The sequence below is a fragment of the Giraffa tippelskirchi genome, chromosome 12 (assembly GCF_054371585.1).
Source record: "Giraffa tippelskirchi isolate mGirTip1 chromosome 12, T2T-mGirTip1v1.2.pri, whole genome shotgun sequence".
In the NCBI taxonomy this organism is placed as follows: domain Eukaryota; kingdom Metazoa; phylum Chordata; class Mammalia; order Artiodactyla; family Giraffidae; genus Giraffa; species Giraffa tippelskirchi.
The window spans coordinates 21746917-21767185 of record NC_137286.1 but is presented as its reverse complement, the minus strand read 5'-3'; the positions used below and the strand labels follow the sequence as shown (position 1 = coordinate 21767185).

At 43.9% G+C, this 20269-nt stretch overlaps 1 protein-coding gene across 1 annotated transcript; it reads right to left on the bottom strand.

Moving 5' to 3' along the window:
* Positions 1 to 11156: 11156 nt before the first annotated feature.
* On the bottom strand, positions 11157 to 14368 carry NKX2-8 (NK2 homeobox 8). Its single transcript, XM_081549866.1, has 3 exons — positions 13225 to 14368; positions 12674 to 12934; positions 11157 to 11992 (listed from the first exon to the last, which is right to left on the bottom strand). The coding sequence occupies exons 1-3, from the start codon at positions 13343 to 13345 to the stop codon at positions 11436 to 11438; spliced, it is 939 nt and encodes a 312-aa protein (XP_081405992.1). The 5' UTR covers positions 13346 to 14368; the 3' UTR covers positions 11157 to 11435.
* Positions 14369 to 20269: the final 5901 nt, after the last annotated feature.

Below are 20269 nucleotides of genomic sequence, written 5' to 3'. Positions count from 1 at the left end.
TCTCATTTTTCTTCTATTGCATTGCCAATATTTTCTAATTTTCCTTGTTATGACTTCTTAGATACACCCATCATTTAAAAGTGGACATTTAATTTCCAAATACATGGAATTTTGTTTAAAGTATCTTTAATATTAATTTCTTATCTTTATTCTTTAATTGTTAAAGATTAATTTAATGTTAATCTTTGAGAGTTTGATATTGAAACTCTAAGTAAAAATCTTAATTTATCTACTTCAAAAATAATTGTAATATAGAGTGGAACTGTATCTACCTTGTTCTATATTTTCCAAATCTCTCATAAATGCATTATCATACTTTCATAATTCAAAAAAATACAAATAAAAAAGTTAAAAGAGTGTGGCACTGATACAAATCAACTGGTATTTAACAAAGGTATCAAGGTAATTCAAAAGGAAAGGATAGTCTCTAATAGTGGTGCTGGCATCATTTATCTGTGGTAAGAGCTGGGAAAACAGAATATAAGGAAACTCTTATACTAACAAAACAACTGGACATCTAGATGGAAAAAAAAATGAACCTTGACCCTTACCTCTCAACAAAAGTTAAATTTAAGTGAATCACAGACTTAAGAGCTAAAAGTACAAAGCTTCTAGAAGAAAATCTTCTAGGAAAAAATATCTTCATGACCTTGGGTTAATAAAGATTACTTACAGCAGATAAGCTTGAATCAAAAAAGAAAAAAATCAACAGATTGGACTTCATCAAATCTGAAACTTTCACTCTTCAAAAAATATCATTAAAAAATAAATGTGCAAGTCACTGAGAGAAAATATTTACAAAACTCATGTCTGATTAAATAGAGACTTCTGTTCAGAATACGTAAAGAACTCTTATAACACAGTAACAAGAAGACAAACAACCTGATTTTTTTTTCTAATGAGCAAAAGATTTGAAGAGGCACTTGGCCAAATAAGATACTTATGATGTCAAATAAGCACATGAAAAGATGTTCAACACCACAAGTCATTGGTGGTGGAAGTTTAGTTGCTAAGTCGTATCCGACTCTTGTGACCCCATGGACTGTAGCCCACCAGGCTCCTCTGTCCATGGGACTCTCCAGGCAAGAGTACTGGAGTGGGTTGCCATTTCCTTTTCCAGGGGATCTTCCTGACCCAGGGATCAAACCCTGGTCTTCTGCATTGCAGGGAGATTCTTTACCAACTGAGCTATGAGAGAAGCCCCCACAAGTCATTAAGTGAATGCAAATCAAAGCATCATGAGATACCTCTACAACTTACTAGGATGACTAAAGTGTAAAAAGGCTGAGAAATCCAGTGTTGTCGTAGAGGAATTAGAACCCTCAGTCTACTTGTTACTGAGAACGCAAAGTGCTATACCCCATTTGGAAATATCAATAGTTTGGCAGTTTCTTTTACAGTTCAACATATACTTTTACATGATTCAACAATTAAATTTCTAAGTATTTACAGAAAGAAAATGAAGACATATATAAACTCAAAGACTTTTTAATGAAACAATAAGGCCCTACTGTGTAGCACAGGGAACTATATTCAATATCCTGTGATAAACCAGAATGGAAAAGAATATGAAAGATAATATAAATGTACAACTGAACCACTTTGTAGTACAACAGAAATTAACACAACAATAAATATATATATATAAACATTTAAAGAAATAGAGCCTTAAAAAGGACTTGTTCATGAAAGTTCATAGCAGTTTTATTCATAACAGTAAAAAAATTGGTAGCAACTTATATGCCCATCAACTGGTAAATTGGTAAACAAATAGTGTAGTATTATCAATATAGTGGAATAATACTCAGCAATTAAAAGAAACAAAAGACTACATAGATGAATCACAAAGTATTATGCTAAGTGAATGAAGTCTTACAAAAAGACTACATACTTTAGATTACATTTATATATAATAAAATTACAGAAAAGCAAAACAATCATTGCAGAAAGCTGATCACTGGTTCCCAGAGTCTTAGGGTGAGGCAGGGAATTGACTACACAGAGGCGGTGGGAATACTTTTGGAGTGATGGAAACGTTCTCTATCTTAATTGTGGTGGTTGTTACATGACTGTTCACATTTGTCAAAACTTGACGTCAAATTGATGAATGCTGTTGTATGCAAATTCTAACTCAATGATGATTATAACAAGAGAGGGGAAGAAGAGAAATTGAAGACTGTGAGTTTAGGCAAGTATTTTAACAGTTTTGCTTACAGGGATGATAGTTGTCAAGGGAAGGAGGGTCAAGAGAAAATATTTTCATTTTTAAGATGGGGGAGATAGCAGCATGTTTGTATGCTCAAAGGAACGGTGCAGGAGAAAGAAAAAAAGTTGATAATGTAGAAGCAAGAGAGCAAAATCGCTGGAGTGATATCCTAGAGAAAATCAAAGTAGGGGCCACTCATTTATGGTAACAGCAGGGGAGACAAAGCAGAAAGAAACACTAGCTTTTAAGGCAATGATGTCATGGGAGACATCTATGGACGATCTCTCTTCTGTTAGTTCAATTTTCACAGTGAAGTAGGAACCTGAGTGTAAGTATGAGGGAGGAAGTAGGAAGTTGAGGAGAAAACAAAATGGTATGAAAAAGTCAAGGAGGATAATGGGAGACTGAAGGGTCTAGAGACATCTAACATGACGGCCTGGCAACATTAAGGGCTCATTTGAAGTTAATGGTCATAAATTTAAAGTCAGATCAGTCAATGTGGTTGTATTTTTCCCCAGCCATACTTTGCAGCCTGGATGCAGGTGCAGAGTAGAAGGAGAGCTGGATTTAACAAGAGTTATATAGTTTTGCCTCATGTGAGGAGGCTGAGAGCATGTTCAAAGGAATGATTATAATGACTGGTCATGGAATTTAAGCTGGGTAAGTAGGGAAGTGAGGGTACCAGGGGATAGTGAAGGGTGGGAAAACTAATGGGTTGAAATAAAAAGCCTTCAAGATGTACATACCACTTCAGTCAATGATGCACTTTTAGGAATTTATCCTTGAGAAACATTGAGGCAGATGCACAATGCCTGTAGGAACATTCATTTCAATCTTTTATAGAACAGTAAAAATTCTACTGTATATAATACAATTATATAAATATTGATTGAAAATTGGTTAAATAAATTGTGGTTCTACGTTAAAAACAGTTTTGTGTGATTGTGTGTTTATCTGTCAGGTCATATGTGAGGCTCTGCTATGGCTTTATCTGGAAGTTGGACTAAGAAACTTATATTCTGACATTTCAAATAACTGTTGTTTGTCCTTCCATTATTCTGATATCCATTTAAGTGAACTTCCTGGAATGATAAGTAACAATTGCAATTAATCCTTGCAGGGGTTTTTTTATCACTTATCAAGAGTCATGGCAGAAGAGGCTCCGTAGGAATAACCTCACACCAAGCAGTTAAAACTGTATCCTGATGATGGTTGCTCACAGAACCATCTGTTCTCTTACCTGCCTGTTCACCTGAGTGTTGACCATTCTCCTAAATGTCACCAAAAGCATGTGGCACAGGTGCTATTCAAATAATGGAAAGAGACAGAATTCCTATTCTTCTTAAGTCTATACTATCTATAGTATAAAATGTACTTTACAGTGTGAAATAGCACACCGTGACATTTCTTCTTCTGAAAATTTAAAGGAATAATTAACAATGTAAGCATGCATACTATGTGGTCATAAATTAAAAATTTAAGAATGGAAATGTAGCAGACTGTATTATTATTCAAAATAACCACCTTCCCGCCTGCCCAGCTGGTATTAAGCTTGCTCAATTTGCTTTAGCCAATTAAATGCAAAAAATGATATAGATCATTTTCAACTGGAAGTTTTAACAGCCAATGACATGTTCTCTTTCTCCTCTGAAACATCCTATGTAAGGGATTGTTCCTTCTGCCGAGGTCTCAGGATGAAAATGAAATGATGTAGGCTGATGGGACATGTCATATAAATAAGAAATGACCCTTTGTAGCAAAGGCACTGAGATGTTGGGGTTGTGTGTTTTGTAAAACTTAGTCCTAGCTGATTGTTATGATAAGCTAAACAAATTGAACATTATATTGGATGTATGTCCACAATATGGAGTAGGGACTATGTTGATCCACAGCTGACTAGTAGATGTTATTCATACATTCAATACTCATATTAATCAAATGCGGTAGGTGGTATTATCGCTAGATGATGGTCTAAGGCACTGAGGTGAAAAGTATTCTCACACAATGAATGTGACAATTCAGTTCTCTCTTCCCAAATTAAGGCTCACTCAATTCTCAACTCCTGTTCTTTCCACTTTATCCTGCTGTACTTGGGATGAAGGAGTTCTAAGTTTGTTGCAGCTTTACACAGGACGGACCTCGGTGACATATTCCAATCAGTTAGGGAAAGCTTTAGAGACAAGGAAGGAGTTCTGCAACTGTAACCATGTGCAAAAAGAAAAAGAGGTAGGGCATTGTAGACTAGGGCATTTCTGAGCAAAATAATATTCCCAAAAAAGTTTTAAGGCACGAGGACGATGGCTAGGTGAGGAAGCACGGTGGACTTAGGAGATGATAAAAGGTCTCCAAACCTTAGTGTGTAAAGGGATGCGTGAAGCGAGCAGGTCTTGGTGAAGACCTCCTAGAAACAGGATGAAGGAAAGTCTTCAAAAAGAGTCATGAGGTTATGGGAAAGAAGGACCTTGTTACAGCAGCCATAAATAGCTATGCTCACTGGGGTAAGGGTCAATTTAAAAAGAATTAATTTGGATTTTTTGATACATATTTTTGCTTTCATCTTCCTTATATGCAATGATGTGCTGTTATCACACCTGTGCAGACGTGGGCCCCTGTGTCCCCACGGAGTCCTTAGTTGGTAAGAAGTTGGAGTTCTCCCCGTCCTGGGAATCTCCGCACCGATACCTCCAGTTGAACGTTTCTCAGCCTCCCTCTGTTGTCTGAAAATTAGCTGGCTGACGCATCATACAGTGGCAAAGATGGAAGAAAGTTCAACAAACTGCAAAAATGCCTTTTCAGAGGTACTAGAGGCAACTAAAAATTCTAAAATCAATTCCGAACCCCTCTACCTTCTAAGGCCTCACAGACATGGGCTTTGGGTAATGGAGTTTTCAGAAGTGCATAATTTACTAGAAGCTGGTGAACTGCAGCTCCCCTGGAAACCATATTGCCCTGTTTGAACTCATACCAAGTAAGAAACCAACAGCCAGCTTCTCTGTCCATGTCCTTTTGAACCACTTCACAGTCTGTTTTTACCTTGTTAAAGGCAGAAATGATTGTGGTTCCCACTGCATGACTCTAGGTAGAGGGAACAATTTGAGGCTGAAGAAAGAAAGAAATTAAAGGATAGAGGAGAATTGTTCTTTCCAAACCAATATGATCTCAATTATTTCTCTTTGTGCTTGTAATTTACAGTGATACAAATGAAATGTACCCTTGCACTTTCAACAGCTCACCTGGATCTCCTATTCATCACATCACTATTATATTAGTGAGAAACCAAATGTCATATGAAAGTAACTATCCTTAAGACCATAGATTATTTATACATTTCAGTATTTTCCATATTATCTTACAAGAAAATATTTTTAGAATGAGAATAACAAACTATCCATCCTCTATGGGTCTGACAAGTGAGACTATAAATTAGAGGTTTTCTTTCTCATTAAAAGAACTCAACACTTCCAAAATCTGCTTCATACCTACTTTTATGTGTATTATATGCATATTTACAAACTTAAAAGAACTTTTAAGTGTTTTAAGGTTGCTCAGCCGTTAGGCATACCTGAAGAATCTGAGCATGTGTTCACTTTTCTCTCAATTAGTGACAAGTTAGGTGAAGAAAGAGAAGATTCTTGTTTTCTGGATGACAAAATTCTGGAAGCTCCTTTTCATTCTGTTAGTTGCCTACACTCCCACACACCCCCAAACTGATAAAATGATTAACCTTAAGATAATATTTTATCCAAAAATATGGAAAATAAGAAAATTCTACTCTGTGTTTTAACTTAAGTAGGAAATGTTCTCCACAGTGAATCAGGAACTCTGCTGAACATTTGGCTGGACAGATGATTGAGTGCATCCATATGATTAGGCAGGAAAAACAGTTTCTCAGAAAAGTGGTTACTTCTTTGCTCATGAGGTTTCTTTTGCCTTCTCCTGGTCTATGTGTCTCTTGCTCTGAATTTCAATTTTGTTGTTTAAAAAAATAAGCTTTCTTGTTATTTCACTTTTTGCTGAAGCTTGTGTCAGACCCTGATATGTTATGACAACTCAGGGTTGCCTCCGGTTGAGAATTTGCCTCCCAAGAGGTAACTTAAACCTAAACTGGTAAGTTCTTTAGGAGGAAGCACAGTTTAAAACACTGTCCTTCAGCAAAGCTGGAGAAGGAAGTCATAAGAGACATCTCAGGTGAGAGAGTGAAGGGCCCTTTTAATGGGTTATTGGGCACTTTTGTCTCTGGTTTAATTTGCAAACAGCCTCCACTCCTCTTCCTAGTGAACTCTGCCAAGTATCCTATCCAGCCCATAGGAAAGGAGAAGGGGTGGGTAGTGGGGAGATGGTATTATAAGGAGAGAAAAGGGACAGTCCAATTCAAAGCTTTTAGCTGGGGGAATGCATCTGAAAACCCGTTGACTCATAAAGGACCACCCAGTCAGAACGCAAGAGGAGATTAAGCATGACCAAGGTCCCCTCAGATGGTCTTTCCATAACACCCTCCTCATAGCAACTAGACTGAAACTAGGGCAGCTTTTGCAACTACAGGACCTTGATAAAGAACTAGAGATTTTTATCGGTCCACAGGGCAGGGTATTAAAGAGGGTATGATCTTCTGCTTCTAAGATCTGATGTTATTTTTCTGGATAAACAACAAGAACTCTACTCAGGGTATAGTTGGGAAAAAGAAGAACCACCCACGCTTAAAAACTGGGGGAGGACATGAGACTGTTTAACAGCCTGATTTTTCCTGGTTACAAAAAAACACTGCTCTCTGGATCAGCACTGACGGGAATACTGTTCACATTTTTGGTGAGCTTATAGACCGAGTGACATGAAGGGCGGGAACACAGGAGAAAAGGGAACGCCACATACCTTTGGCTATTAGTCTGGGCAAGGGTATCAGAGGGGTGTTAACAGGTGCAGAATTGGACTTCTGAAAGTAATTAAGGTACCATTTAGCAAATCCACTCCCACCTCATGTCTTGGAGAGATGATGAGTGACCTGGAGGGATACAATTTCTCATGCAAATTTTGAATATCAAGTAATGCAATCATGTCTATAGGAATGATCGTGCCCTGGGGTAGGGACAGTACTTTCTTAGCATTCCAAAAGCTCTCTTGACTGTCTGTTATTCGTTTTACAGATAACCTGCCTAGACTGGTTAACTGAAATACCCAGAACAGATAAACATGGTTAACAAACAATTAATCATGCAGTGGCCATAGTTATCCTGCCTGGGCATTTTATTCCTAAGTCGAAATGTTTTAAAGGTAGTGAAGTGTGTGTGGGTTGAAGAGGCAACAATTAATTGTGTGAATGCAAGAGAATAATAAATAACTAAACATCATTGTTAGAAAGGAAGGTATAGGTTAACCTGAGCTCAAATAACTTCCTACTAAGCCATCAGTAACATGTTATCTAAGATTCTAAAGTGCTAAATTGGTCAGATAACAGACACGTTAAGATGTGAGATCCTCTGAACAATGGGAGAGAAAACTGAAGTGAAAATTGCAATCTCCACCCAAAAGGGACTTAAGTGAGATGAAGTGAAAATGTTTACAATGGCAGGAGAGTAAATGTGAAGAAGATGACATTTAATAATAAAGATAACACTGGAGACCTCCGAAGGAAAAAGATGACAGGGGAAAGGGCAAGGGAAGCCAAAGTCATAAAGTTCCCCAGGGGTCTGGGCCTGGGGGCTGGGGAAGCTCAGAGGAGCTTATCAGAGTCAGCAGCAACCAAATGCTGAGTGGACAATCGGTGTCAAGGCAGCGGCAGCAGATGTTTTTCTGGAACAAGAATGGTGGGACGATAGCCACAGGAAAATATTGTGACCTGCAGACAAGAGCTGTGTTTCACTGACAGCTGGGCAAGAACGCACACAGACACAGGGCAGACACAGAGGCTGTGTCCAAAAGCTCGAGCTTTGGGAGATGGAGGGAGGGGTGGGGGTGGGGTTAGAGATCGAGAGACACAGAGATGCTAAAAACATGTCTCTAACAGAAGTGTCTATAAGGTAACCAAGACTGTTGACTGGGAGGAATAAAACATAAACAAAGAATGGGAAATAATTGCCACCATGTAAAGGCGTGAGATCTAACGTTAGACTGCTTGGGTTCAGATCTTCTCTGTCACTTACTAGCTGTGTGATCTGGACAAGTTACTGATAACCTCTGGCCTTCAGTTTCCTTACCATCTGTAAGGTAGGAACGGTAGTAGCATCTTACGGGGTTGTTATGAAGACTACGTGAGTTAATGTGACTTAAAAACTTAGAATATTGCCTCATACACAGGAACATCAATAAATGTTAGCAGCTACTGTGATATGCCATGGTCAATTTCTCTAAGTGGCCTTAAGCCATGTATGGTACTTTTGGCATGCTCTTCCATCCTTCCAGATCATCCATATGACAATTTAATGGTGGCTGGGTAGCATATATGTTGTCATCACATAAAGATTTCAACTGTCCACTTTAAGGGCAGTTTACAGGGTGGCTTAAGTAAGGGCTAAGCTAAGGACAATGGCAATATTCTGTGAGGTTTATGACTGCTTACTCCTACACATTGAGCCTCAGTTTCTTATCTGCAAAATGGGTGTATTATATATGCAGTGGTTTCTGTGAGATCAGTTGTGAAAGTGCCTGGAACAGAGCAAGTTTCAATAAAAGTTTGCTGAGTGTGACTCTGCCTTGCAATGTTGGTGATGGGTGTCAGGTATGAAACATTTTCATCTGGGGAGAGAGATCCCAACAGTTCTCACAGCTGCTGGGAGAGGGCTTGGGTTTAGTTTCTCTTGTCAGAGCCTAGGAGAATCGATCTTTTAGGTCAGAAAGGAAATTGACATTCATCAGTTCCAGCTGATTGCAGGTGTGAACAGAAGAAAAATGACAGCCTGAGTTTCTAAAATGGGTGGGTGGTGATGGGAGTACATTAATTACTCTCCCCTATGGCTCTTCCTTTACAAAGGAAGGGACCTAAAGGAAAAGGAGCAAAAAGAAGTGGATAACTGTAGACGTGAGAGACCCTGATGCTAGAGCTGGAAGAAATGTCTGCTCTTCTCCTCCACAGGACACGGGCTGGCCTCCTATGGCTGTGACCACCTCTCTGGGTCCTTCACATGGGTGAGACCTCCGGGTGAATGTGGTTGAAGACGCTCTCCCAAAGATCTTCCTGGGAAGAGAGTCTTTCCACAGTCAGATCCTTTAGTCCTATGGGCCTCATAGCTAATAAACTCTCTGCTTTGCATACCCCAAGTCCTACTTTTTCTGGAGCTCCAGGAAAGAAACAGCAGGAAACTAAACAGGTGGTGACTTTGCACTTTCACGAACGTTCAGGTCTTCGTCACCACCAAGAACAGAAAACGAGCTACGAGTCTTTACTTGCATTATTGGAGAAACAACCTTTCAGAAGAGCATGGAAGAGCCAGGCTCCCAACCAGCTGACTGCAGTGGCAAGTTCTGAGTGGGGCCTTCTTCAGAAATCCTTCCCTCCTCTTCCTTCCCATCTGCTCTGCTAGGGCTGACTGGGAAGCCCCGAGGGCAGTTTCCAATATATGTCTTACAACATCCAGCTCCCACCCCAGCAATCATTTATTAGAAAGAGGTTTTATGATACAAATTTGATAATCTCCCATGCACACTGACACTGTTCTAATTGAAGTTGTAAGCCCATGAAATTCAAGCCCTTTGTCTTCCCCAAGGCCACAAGGTTTAAAAAGATACTATTGTCCTCCCTAACACCCACTACATTGTCACCAGGGACTGATTAAACAGAGTCCTGAATCGAAACAGTGCGGATTTTGTCTAGGTCCTTTTCAGGCCTGACAATGCCCTTTTCAGTCCCCAAGACAAAAGGAGGTTTAAGGATAGAGATTCTTCTAAGATAACTGCATCCATATGGAAGGCAAGGTGGCCAGCAGCTGAGACCCAAACACCCCTCTCCCTTCCCCCTCTGCCCTCCTGTCTCTCCCCACCCCCAAAATCCCAGGTGATAACAGGACCTGAGCTATCCACCCTCCCGCTACCTCCTCCTCCTTTTCCTCCTGGGACAAGAAAGCTAAAACCCCAAAAAGGGCCAATGCCTACTTCTCACAGGCCTCATCGAGCCCTTGCTCCCGCCCCTGGGTCTGATGCCCCCAAACTGCTCTTTAAGCTGGAATCTCCCTTCACTGGGCGCCAGAGAGAAAGGTCCTCACTTCTCCGACAGAATGAACCCTGCACTGCATGGGATGCCCAACGAAGAACAGTTACAAACCCGACCGACCGGGTAGAACCCTAGATCCCGCCCCGGGCGGTACACTGGGGCCGTGGGTGAAACGGGACGAACCAACGGGTGCCACCCCTGTGTCAGGCCCCCAGAGCTCTCCAGGGCTGTCCTTCCTCAGCGGGCAGCCCTGAGCTGCGTCATTCCCCACCACACCACCCGCTCCCCATCCCACCCTGGCCAGGTGTCACGCCAAGAAAAGACGGAAAATCACAGCTGCCCAGTGAAGCGATCGCAGGCGTAATTGGGGGTTCCCCGCGTGGTCCTCGGGTCCCCGAAACGAACCGCCAGCAGCGCGCTCAGCCCGGGTCCCGCTGGCATTCCCCGAGCCCTTAAGGAGAAGCTCATTATGCCCTGTCGTGGCCGACTCGGTTGACTTGCAGAGTTAGAAGCTCCAGCGGCTCCGGGGCCTCGGTCTCACTTCGGGAGCGGAGCCACCACCCACACTAATAGGCCCCCCCAGAGGTGCCTCTGCTCCCCTTTCTTCTCTCCCTTCCCCCGTTTCTTCCTAAAGGCGTGTGGGGACTGTGCTCTGCCCTTCTACCCGCTCGGGGCGGGCCTTTACTTGGCGGGTGAGGAGCGGCCCGGCGCCCCAAACTCCGGATCGGGAAAGCACTGTTCCCACCTCCGTTCCTGGCAGACACGCAAAAAGGGGACCCAACCCTACACATTTTATTCTCGCACCACAAAGAGGAAAAAATATTCTATTTCTTTTAAAATAAGTTGCTTCCCATACAAATAGCTATTTTAAAATGTACAAATAAGGTTCAAGCAATAAAATCTAGCTCTGGGTCTGGCGGTCGAGGGAAGAGGAGACGGGGTGTCTTGGCGAAAGTTCCCGGAGGACCCCCGCGCCGAAGGAGGTGGGGCGGCGGGACGCGCTCCAGGTCTCCGGCTCCAGCCCGGCTAAGGCCGCAGAGCTCACTCCAAGTCCGGCGTAGCCCCAGGTGCCCGCGCCCCTCGGCTGCCTCACCAGTTCCAGGAGACCAGGGCGGGGGGCGCTAAGTGCTGGTAGGCGGGGAAGAGGCCGAAAGCCGAGCCAGGCCCGAAGGCGGCGTAGCCTGGCACAGGGCAGGCGGCGGCCGGCGGCGCCGCGCTCTTGTCCCGGGCGGCGGCCGTGCCCCCCTCGGCGCTGCCGCCGCATGGCTGCCCGTCGCGCACCAGCACGGGCACCACGACGCGGCGCAGCAGGCCGGGCGCGGCGCGCACCTCGGTAGCCGCTGCCAGGTCGGGCGCCTCAGCGACTCCCGGCGCGCGCGCGCGCTTCAGCTTGTAGCGGTGGTTCTGGAACCAGATTTTGACCTGTGTGGGCGTGAGGCGCAGCAGGCGCGCCAGCTGCTCGCGCTCGGGCGCCGACAGGTAGCGCTGCTGCCGGAAGCGCCGCTCCAACTCCAGCGTCTGCGCCTTGGAGAACAGCACCCGCCGCTTCTTCCTCTTCTCGGCGTCCGAGCCCGGAGACGCAGGCCGAGCGGACGGCCGCTGCGACGAGTCCCTCGGGCTGGCCCCTGGGCTGCTCTCGTCCGAGGCTAGGGACGCAAAGGAGACACGGCCCTGTTAGACGCCGGCCGCCTCTGGAGCGCGGGCGCCGACCCACGAGCGGGAGGGCGCCCCCACTCGCCCGCGGCTTTCGGGATGAGGCCGTTTCCTTGCCTGGACCCATATCCGGACACTCACCTCTCTGAATCCGACGACCTTTTAGACCACAGCCTGGGACTGCGCCTCCAAAGAAACCCACCCCGGGGGTCTATTAAAACCAATCCGTCCTGGTCGCTGCGCTCGCAGACGAATTCACTGCAAGTTGCCTCACCAAAACGGGCCACTTTGAGGTCGACTGCACTACGGTTTGCCGACGTTTGCAAAGCCCTGAATCCAGGCTCGCCAATACTGCTCATTCCCAAACCGAGGCCAGAAGAACGTGGCCACTTTTTCAGGCATTTAAGGGGGGCGTCTTAAATATTTAAATATTCTGACCTCTAGAAACGGAAAGCCAAATCCCGGGCGTTAGCGCCAGGCCCAAGGATCTGCTCTCAAGATGTGCCAACTGGCATAGGGATTCCAGGAGGAAAAAATCTGTGGGTCCAACACTGAGGAAATCCAGACCTTGGGCTGGGGTTTCCGCTTCCCATCCCCGCACAAGCCGGGGACTTGATTCTGAGCCCGCTCACTTCCCCCGCCTCCACCCCCGCCGCTGTCCTCTGCTCACTCACAAGGGTAGTGGCCGCGCTCGGATTCCAGCCAGGTGGCGCAGGGGCCGGGCGCAGGGGCGCGTAGCTCCGGCTCCTTCCTCCGCAGGTGCTGCGCATCCTGCTCCGGTAAATCCAGGAGCCTGCGCACGGTGAAGCTGAGGCGTCCAGAGGTGGCCATGGCCGAGCAGGGGAAGGAGGCGGGGCCGGGCAGACCTGGAACCGAGGGGCGGCCTGGGACGCCTCTCCTATGGGTGGGCGTGAGAGGCGCACGCCATGCACTGGCTGCCAAGATATTAGCGCGTTTACCGTGGAATCCCAGTTTATATAAACAGCTCTTCCCACCCGGGACGCTTTGAAAGCCGAGGTCCGGGTCTCTCGGGTGTTAAGTACCTGAATGAGTGCTGGACCAAAGCCCCGGCGAGCCCGGAAGGTGCCACCTCCGCCCCCCGCCCCGCCCCGTCCCCCGCCCCTCGGACGCCCCGTTACCTCCCAGAGGCGGCAGGAAGCTGCCCTCCGCATTAGTGATTCTGTCTGATTAGCCCCAAGTGGGGACAGATAATGGGGATTGTTACCAAAGAATAACATCTTGGGTGGCGAGCGCTGGCCACCGCCTGCCGGTCCCGGCTTCCTCTTCCTCCAGGGCTGACATCGAGCCTGGCCCCGCGGGAGCGCCGGGAAGGGTGGGGGCGACATGGGTGGGTTTATGAGCACCCAGGAATTTATTCCATGTTTGCTTTATTCCTCGAGATTGTTTGCTGGAGTGTTCGTTTCCCACAATTATCCGGAAAGTGGTTTACAAGGCGGCGTTGAACACTGGCGCGCTCTTTCTCTTTTTGGCTGGGCTCCTCTAAGGATTCAGAGGCGAGAAGTTGCAGGCGGGCTCAGAGGCCTGGCCCCGCCAGCATCTGTGCAGAGGGTTTCGAAGACCGCTAGGAATCTCCTGCACCCCAAGCGTCCGCAACTTCAGCGGTGCTCGGGAAGGGCTGGGAGCATCAGCGGAGCCCCAGCTCTGCGCGGGTTGCCCCAGGCCAGCAAAATGGAGGCGGGATCAGGTCAAACTGCTTTCCTACGAGGTATTAGGCTCGTTTTCCCACTCTGCCCGGTGTCTGGCCCAGGCCCACTCTAGGCATCACGGGCGGTGGCGTTTCCAAGGGCGCTCTAGGAGGGCGTTGCTGCCTCTTTGGCGTCTGGGCACCGCCTGGGCTCCGCAGCCTCAACGTCAGGCCTGGGGCTGGAAGTGCGTCCTCTGCCCCAGAGCAGGCCTTGGGTGGCTCGGGCTCTCCGCTCCACCAAAGCTGCCGGTCCTAGTCTGATAAGGGACCGATTGCAGGAGTTAGGAGTGCGCCCGCCGGGCTGAAAAGATGGCTTGCTCGTGGTTTCCCGACATCTTCTCGTTCCCTACCCGAGGAAATGGTCGTGTAGAAGGTGCAAGGAGCCGGACACATTTTCTTGGCCCATGGTTTCACGGTAGCCGCGCTTCAGGCAAGGGCCAAGCGAGCGCACTCTCAGAAGCCTCTCCTGCAGCCAGTGGATAGGGTAGTGGGTTGTTAAATTTCGTTGCGAGCCGGCGGCACTTAGGTGGCCGCACCTGAAATCCTGTCTCCACCTGATCTGAACTCGGCCCGGCGCACCCTCCCCAGCAGCTTCCCTGTCAAGCGTGCCCGAGGCGCCCGGGACAGTGCGGCGCGCTGGGTGGTCGGGCGGAGGCAACCCCCATACAGGCCAACTGCTAGGCCGCGGACAAAGGGGAAATGGAGCTCCACGCCCCGGACCTGTTGGAAGCATTTGTTCCAGTCAAGATTTTGCATTTTTTCAGTCCGAAATAATGCGTGATTGACGCCTGCTCACAATGCGCTTTAGCGCGCCGGGATAAATCGGAGCTTGTCCTGTGTTGTCATGGTTTTCAATGGGGTTCAATGGGATTGGGAGAACGATCCACTCTGCTGGCCGTCTCTCCGAGGTCTCGGCAATAGATTTATTAGTTATGTCTTTTTAAAGAAGATTAAATTGAAATGACTTGGCTGTACCCTTCGAGCTAGGGCGGAGGAGGGAGCCAAGGGTAGAGAGCGGCAGAAGCCGGCAACCCTGCGCGGCACTGTGCCCAGCAACTAAGCTCCGCACCCTAGAGGTCGGGCAGGTGACTGACCCAGGGCCGCGTGGCCTTCTCTCTGGCTGGCTCCCGATGCCTAGCAACCTCTGTCAGCCCCTCTCCTGGGAGAGGTGGAAGGAAGGTACCGACAAAGACTGTCCTAGGCCAGTATTAGGACAGACTGCCAAATTCGAGTCTGAATTTGGAGGCTGTGTCAGGTAGAAGAACCTCTGACGTGGAAGCCATCCCAGCTCCGTCCTTAGCGAGCTTCAATCACCTCACCACCCTGAGGCTCTTTTTACATCCGAAACAGAAGAGAATAGATTAATTTCTAAGGACCCTACCAGTTTTATGATTACATATCTCTTGAATTTTTCTCAAACCGTCTTCATCGCATTAACCAGCAGACTTTGGTCTTCCCACCCTTCTAGACCTCTCATCCCTAGGATCCTGGCCCCACATTTTCCAGAATGTTCTAGAAGAGGATGTGACATGTTTTGAGTTACCCAAGGAGCCTCCACAGAATGGGGAGGGGTAGGTAGATAACAATTTTGCGAAGAGAACCAAGTCAAGAGAAGCAAAAGAAGCGTCTTTCCTGGAGTGACTGACCTCTCTTAGCCTTTTAATCTATTTAACATCCTAAGCCCACACTGACGTGTAGAAATAAGCAAATGACACTCTTCAGTTCTTAAGAGCTCTTCAGCATCAAATATTTGCTTTTACTCTTAGTATTTGGCTCCCAAAGAGGAGATACATCCCCCATCTAGCAATTGTGCTCTAGGAAGGACCTAGCTTTGGGATTAGCTCCAAATATTACTTCTAGCCTCACCTCCCCTGGTCTGGGAACAGAGTTCCTGGGCCCCAGTCTGTGTTTTGAATACCCCAAGGAAACTGTGTACCTCCTGGTTCTGGAAAGCACTGTAACTTCCCTACCTCACTGTGGATTCTGCACTACTCCAGTCCTCCTTTCAGCTCTTCTCTGGGACTTTACCTAAATTATCTCCAAGAGCCAGAGCCAGAGAACTCCAGGAGATAGTTCCACTTAAACTGTGCCTTCTGAAGAAATGCAGAAAAGAAGAGGGACAGCCAAAATTATTAGACGCAGGTGCTTTTTTAAATTGCCTCTTCATATCAGATAAGCTCAAAGACATGGGAGGAGAAAATAATTTTGATATTGGGTCATTAGAAAAAAGGTCGTCATGATATTGGGTTTTATACATACTAGAAATATCCTAGAAATCACTGGTAAACAAATGACTGGCTATTCTTCTCCAGTTTTAAAATATTCTTTGGTGCTCTGGACACTTGAACTTATCTTGAAACTCAACATAGCTTGTGAATATTATTATTTAATTAGATAAGTATTTGTTTCCCTGTAATTGGATGTAGTACATCTCAATCCCAGTAAGAGTTTTTAATTTTAAAGCATCTGTGCTATAGTGAGTATACTTAAGCAGTCTGCACTAATCACCCTTTCAAAAGTATTAGCCAAGATGGTCATCACTGCTGCGTGCTTGAGAATTTAAGACTAGAAAATTCTGAAACAAAACTAAAGTATCTTGATTAAAAAAAAAAAAGATTGCATCTATATCTTGCATTCTGCTTTTAAATCCTTCCATTTTGGTTAAGTGTTTCACAAAATCCTGCAAATCTATACAGTCTTGAAAAGAGGCAACATTGCAAATTCCCCTTGATAGATGGAGGGCCCTCAACTGCCAGGACATTTTTCTTTGCCTCATAGCAACTGCTCTCCCCTTTTTATCAGTATTCTGGTTAAAATAGCAAAAGGAAAATAAAAATGGGCTTTTGACATTTCCAAGAAGAAGTGAATGATCTTCATCAGCCTTAGGATGGAAAGAAAAGGCAGCATTTAAAATCAGACTTCTTTGCCTTTACTTCTAAAAACTACTTGCCATGAATAAGTAAACATTTCCCTTTTAATGGCTAATAATCAATTGCTTGGCGGTGGTCCAGGCCTGGCTGCAATTCTTTCTTAGTTGTGCTGATGATATATACACATGGGACAAGAAACAGCAATTACTTTCAGATTGGGAATTCAGTACATCTTTGAAATGGGCTTTAGATTTTATTGTTTAATGTCAAATGACAAGATTTGAAAGATCCCACCTTAAATTCCTTAAAATATTGACTTTACATGGACTCTTTTGTTGTTGTGCTTGATCACTAGAAAAGTTTTTCTCTCCAAATATGTTTATCTAGTTGTTTAGTTATATACATGCAAAAAATGTAGGGGGTAAAATGGTTCAATGAATTAAAAAAGTAAATGTATTTCATTATAGTCTCCATTTCCTAAACAGCCAGCAAATAACTTTTTATTTTTGAACTAGTTTATTAAATATGTCTGGTCTTCCTCATGCATTTTCATGGTATAAGAGTAGCTGTGATACCATGGAGTGTAAATTGTCAGAATAAAAATTATACTACATTTTGTGGAGAGTGCCAAATCTTCTTTGTCCAGAGCCAAACTGCTCAATTTTATCTAATCTTTTCTTTTTAAAAAAGTAACAACTTATAATCCTTTGTTTGACTGATATAGAAGTAATTTATATCATACCAAACTCTTATTGTGTTTAAAGGTCTAGGTCCTAGTTACACTTAATGTCACACCCAGACACTGACAGAGTAGACTGACCCCAGGAACATATTTTATAATACTTGCTCTGGTACATCACAGAGAGGCCTGCCTACAGGGCGTGCATATAACCACCAGCACTTCAATTCAAGTCAGTTGTTATTATTTTTCCTTAAGTTACCCAAGCAATTATGAGGTCTTTTTAAATATACCTTTACTTTGTCTGATATTAGGGATTTTTAAAGGGTTGCATTATTAAGATGAGATACTATTTGTCTTATTTGACAGAAATTCAAACTCTAAACCAGTTATTATTCTGGGAGAGTATTTGTTAATATTTGCTAAAAACAAGGACCACAGTCTCTCAGAAGCAAATATTCCATTTTCTTATCAGTGATGAGGATAGCGATAGTAATACAATATCACTTCATGTTTTACACATTTGATAATGTTTGCAATGTGCCCTCACCCTTGTTATCACAGGACAGATTACCTAGAAGAAGCAAAGCTTAAGGAGAGACTTGAAGGCAGATAGACTGTGATATCCCTAGAATTGAAGAAATTAGGGAGGAGAATGAAGAGGACCTAAAGAGGAGAAAGAGAGTCTATTGTAATAGAAGGTCTTAGAAAAGAATGATTCAAAGGTGAAAGAGAAAGAGAGCCTGTGCTAGCTTAGAGCTATAGGTTCAATTTGATCTCATCAGCTCAAAGAGAACAAAAAATGCCCGAGCCAGAAAGTTCCAGTCAATAGTGGCTTCTGTTATATAGTCTCCCCTAAAGTCTTTATATTTCTAAAAATTAATGACAATAGCTTTCAGTTGTGAGATAAATAAATCCTGAGGATGTAATGTGTAACATGAAGACTATAGTTAACGGTACTGTTGTGTATATTTGAGAGTTGCTAAGAGAATAGCTCTTGAAAGTTCTTATCTCAAGAAAACCAAATCTGTAACTAAGTGTAGTGATGGTTGTTAACTAAACTTATTCTAGTAGTCATTGTGCAATATATCAAATCATTACATTATACACCTAACACTAATACAATGTTTTATATCAATTATATATTGTTTAAAATGACAATAGATAAATGTCAGCTTTTAAAGCATTTCAAGTTTTTCCAGATTTGATTTAGCTTACTCTGAAATGTTCCTTTGGAAAAATCTTTTTCCCTCTTCTAAGAGGAGGCAAAAGTACACAACAGAAGCATGAAATGACAACCTCACAGGAATTTCCTCACAGAAAAAGGAAAAGAGCTATATATGTTTACTGCAGTCTCTGGAACTCCCTTAGCCAGCAAAGGTGGCAGTCTTTGTATTCTTGATTAAATGGGTATTTGCACTGAAGTCAGATACCACACAAAGGAAACAAAACAAAATAAAAATGTCCTTCGTGTTCTGTTTTTCAATCATTTGTGTGAAGGAGGTTCTTGGCCTTTATCACTGTCAGTGAAAAGTTCTTCATTGGAAGGAGACATTCCACTCACCCTGCTTCTCGTGCATAGGCAGCTTACCATGGAAACTACCTCTGGAGCCATCAGACAAATATATAAATGACAAAGCTCAACACTGGGCATTTTAGGTTTGGCTTTATTTCAACAACAGGATATGAGGAAGGGTGCTTGGAATTTCTTGAGAAATTTATTGTTCTAATTTATCTTGCTCTGAATCTTAAAACTCATGAATTGGACTTATTCAAGTTAGGAAATAACTAAGAAGTGACTTTATCTAAGGGATTCTAATACTAAAATATGTATGCTGTGTATTTAATATAACTATGTAAAGTAAAGCTGCACTTTTTTAGGTGATTTTTTTAATGACAGCTTGCGTATCCCCAAGATAGGAAATTTAATATATGTTTATATTTTTAGTTGCTTATGACCATTAATTAACTGAAAGAAAAAAAATGTCTCCTGCTGAATGAGTTTTTTGTTGGTTTGTTTAACAAGATCTATACTAAACTGTTGTTGACTTATCCTTAAAATATAACATTTTGCTTTACAACAGTAACCTGAAGAAATTTAAAAGGGTGCTTCACAAAACTTATACAGCATTTTTTTTCCATTCCATCTGCCTGTTAAGTTCTCATTTAAAATTTCCATAAAATCTGTGTCCAGTTTCCCTCAGTCCATGGTCACATGAACCAGCGGTAAAGACCGCCTGTGGCTGAAAGCATGTTTCTGCGGCTTGTTTTCCTTACCAGCTCCTCACATCAAGGCAGTTCACAAAAACTAGATTGATATATACTCCTGGATGGCCGTGGCATCGGGACCCGCATACGTATATTTGGATACGTAATTAGAATCCAGCTCCTTCCTTTGGTAATGGAGCACGGGTGTGTTTAGGTGGTTTGTGGTGTAGGAAAGAAACGAATGGCTACACACTGGATTTTACGTGCTCTTTGGCTTTGTCTACTTCAAAAAAAAGAAAAAACTTTTCTTCCTTAAGGAAAAGGGTTGGCCTGTAAAGCCAATTTAGAGGGGGAAATCAAGGAAATAATAATATGTATGCCTACAAGCCAGACATTCTATTTCTTATATATTATTAAAAGGACTATTAAAAGTGATGAGCTTTGTGAAAGCGCAGGGGCCAGAATGCAGGGGGTTATACAGTACAATTGCTAGGTTATCTCTGGTGAATTTAGTCCTCTGGTTCTTTCTATAATAAAAGATAAAGCCACTCAGGTTTCAGGAATTACCATCTTAATCATTTCTTTTATAGAACCGTTAGGTAAAGTACATGAATATCTCTTTTTATCATGTACACTCATTTCTCCACTACTGAGATTTTCTATTATGCAAATCCTAGAGAAGCCAAATCCTAGAGATTTTCTATTATTCAAGTCCTAGTAGCTTCCTGATTCCCCCAACAACTGATTGGTTGCAAGCACATTCCCAAAGGGCAGGCAGCACAGAGGGGAAACTGCTAGTGTCTCAAAA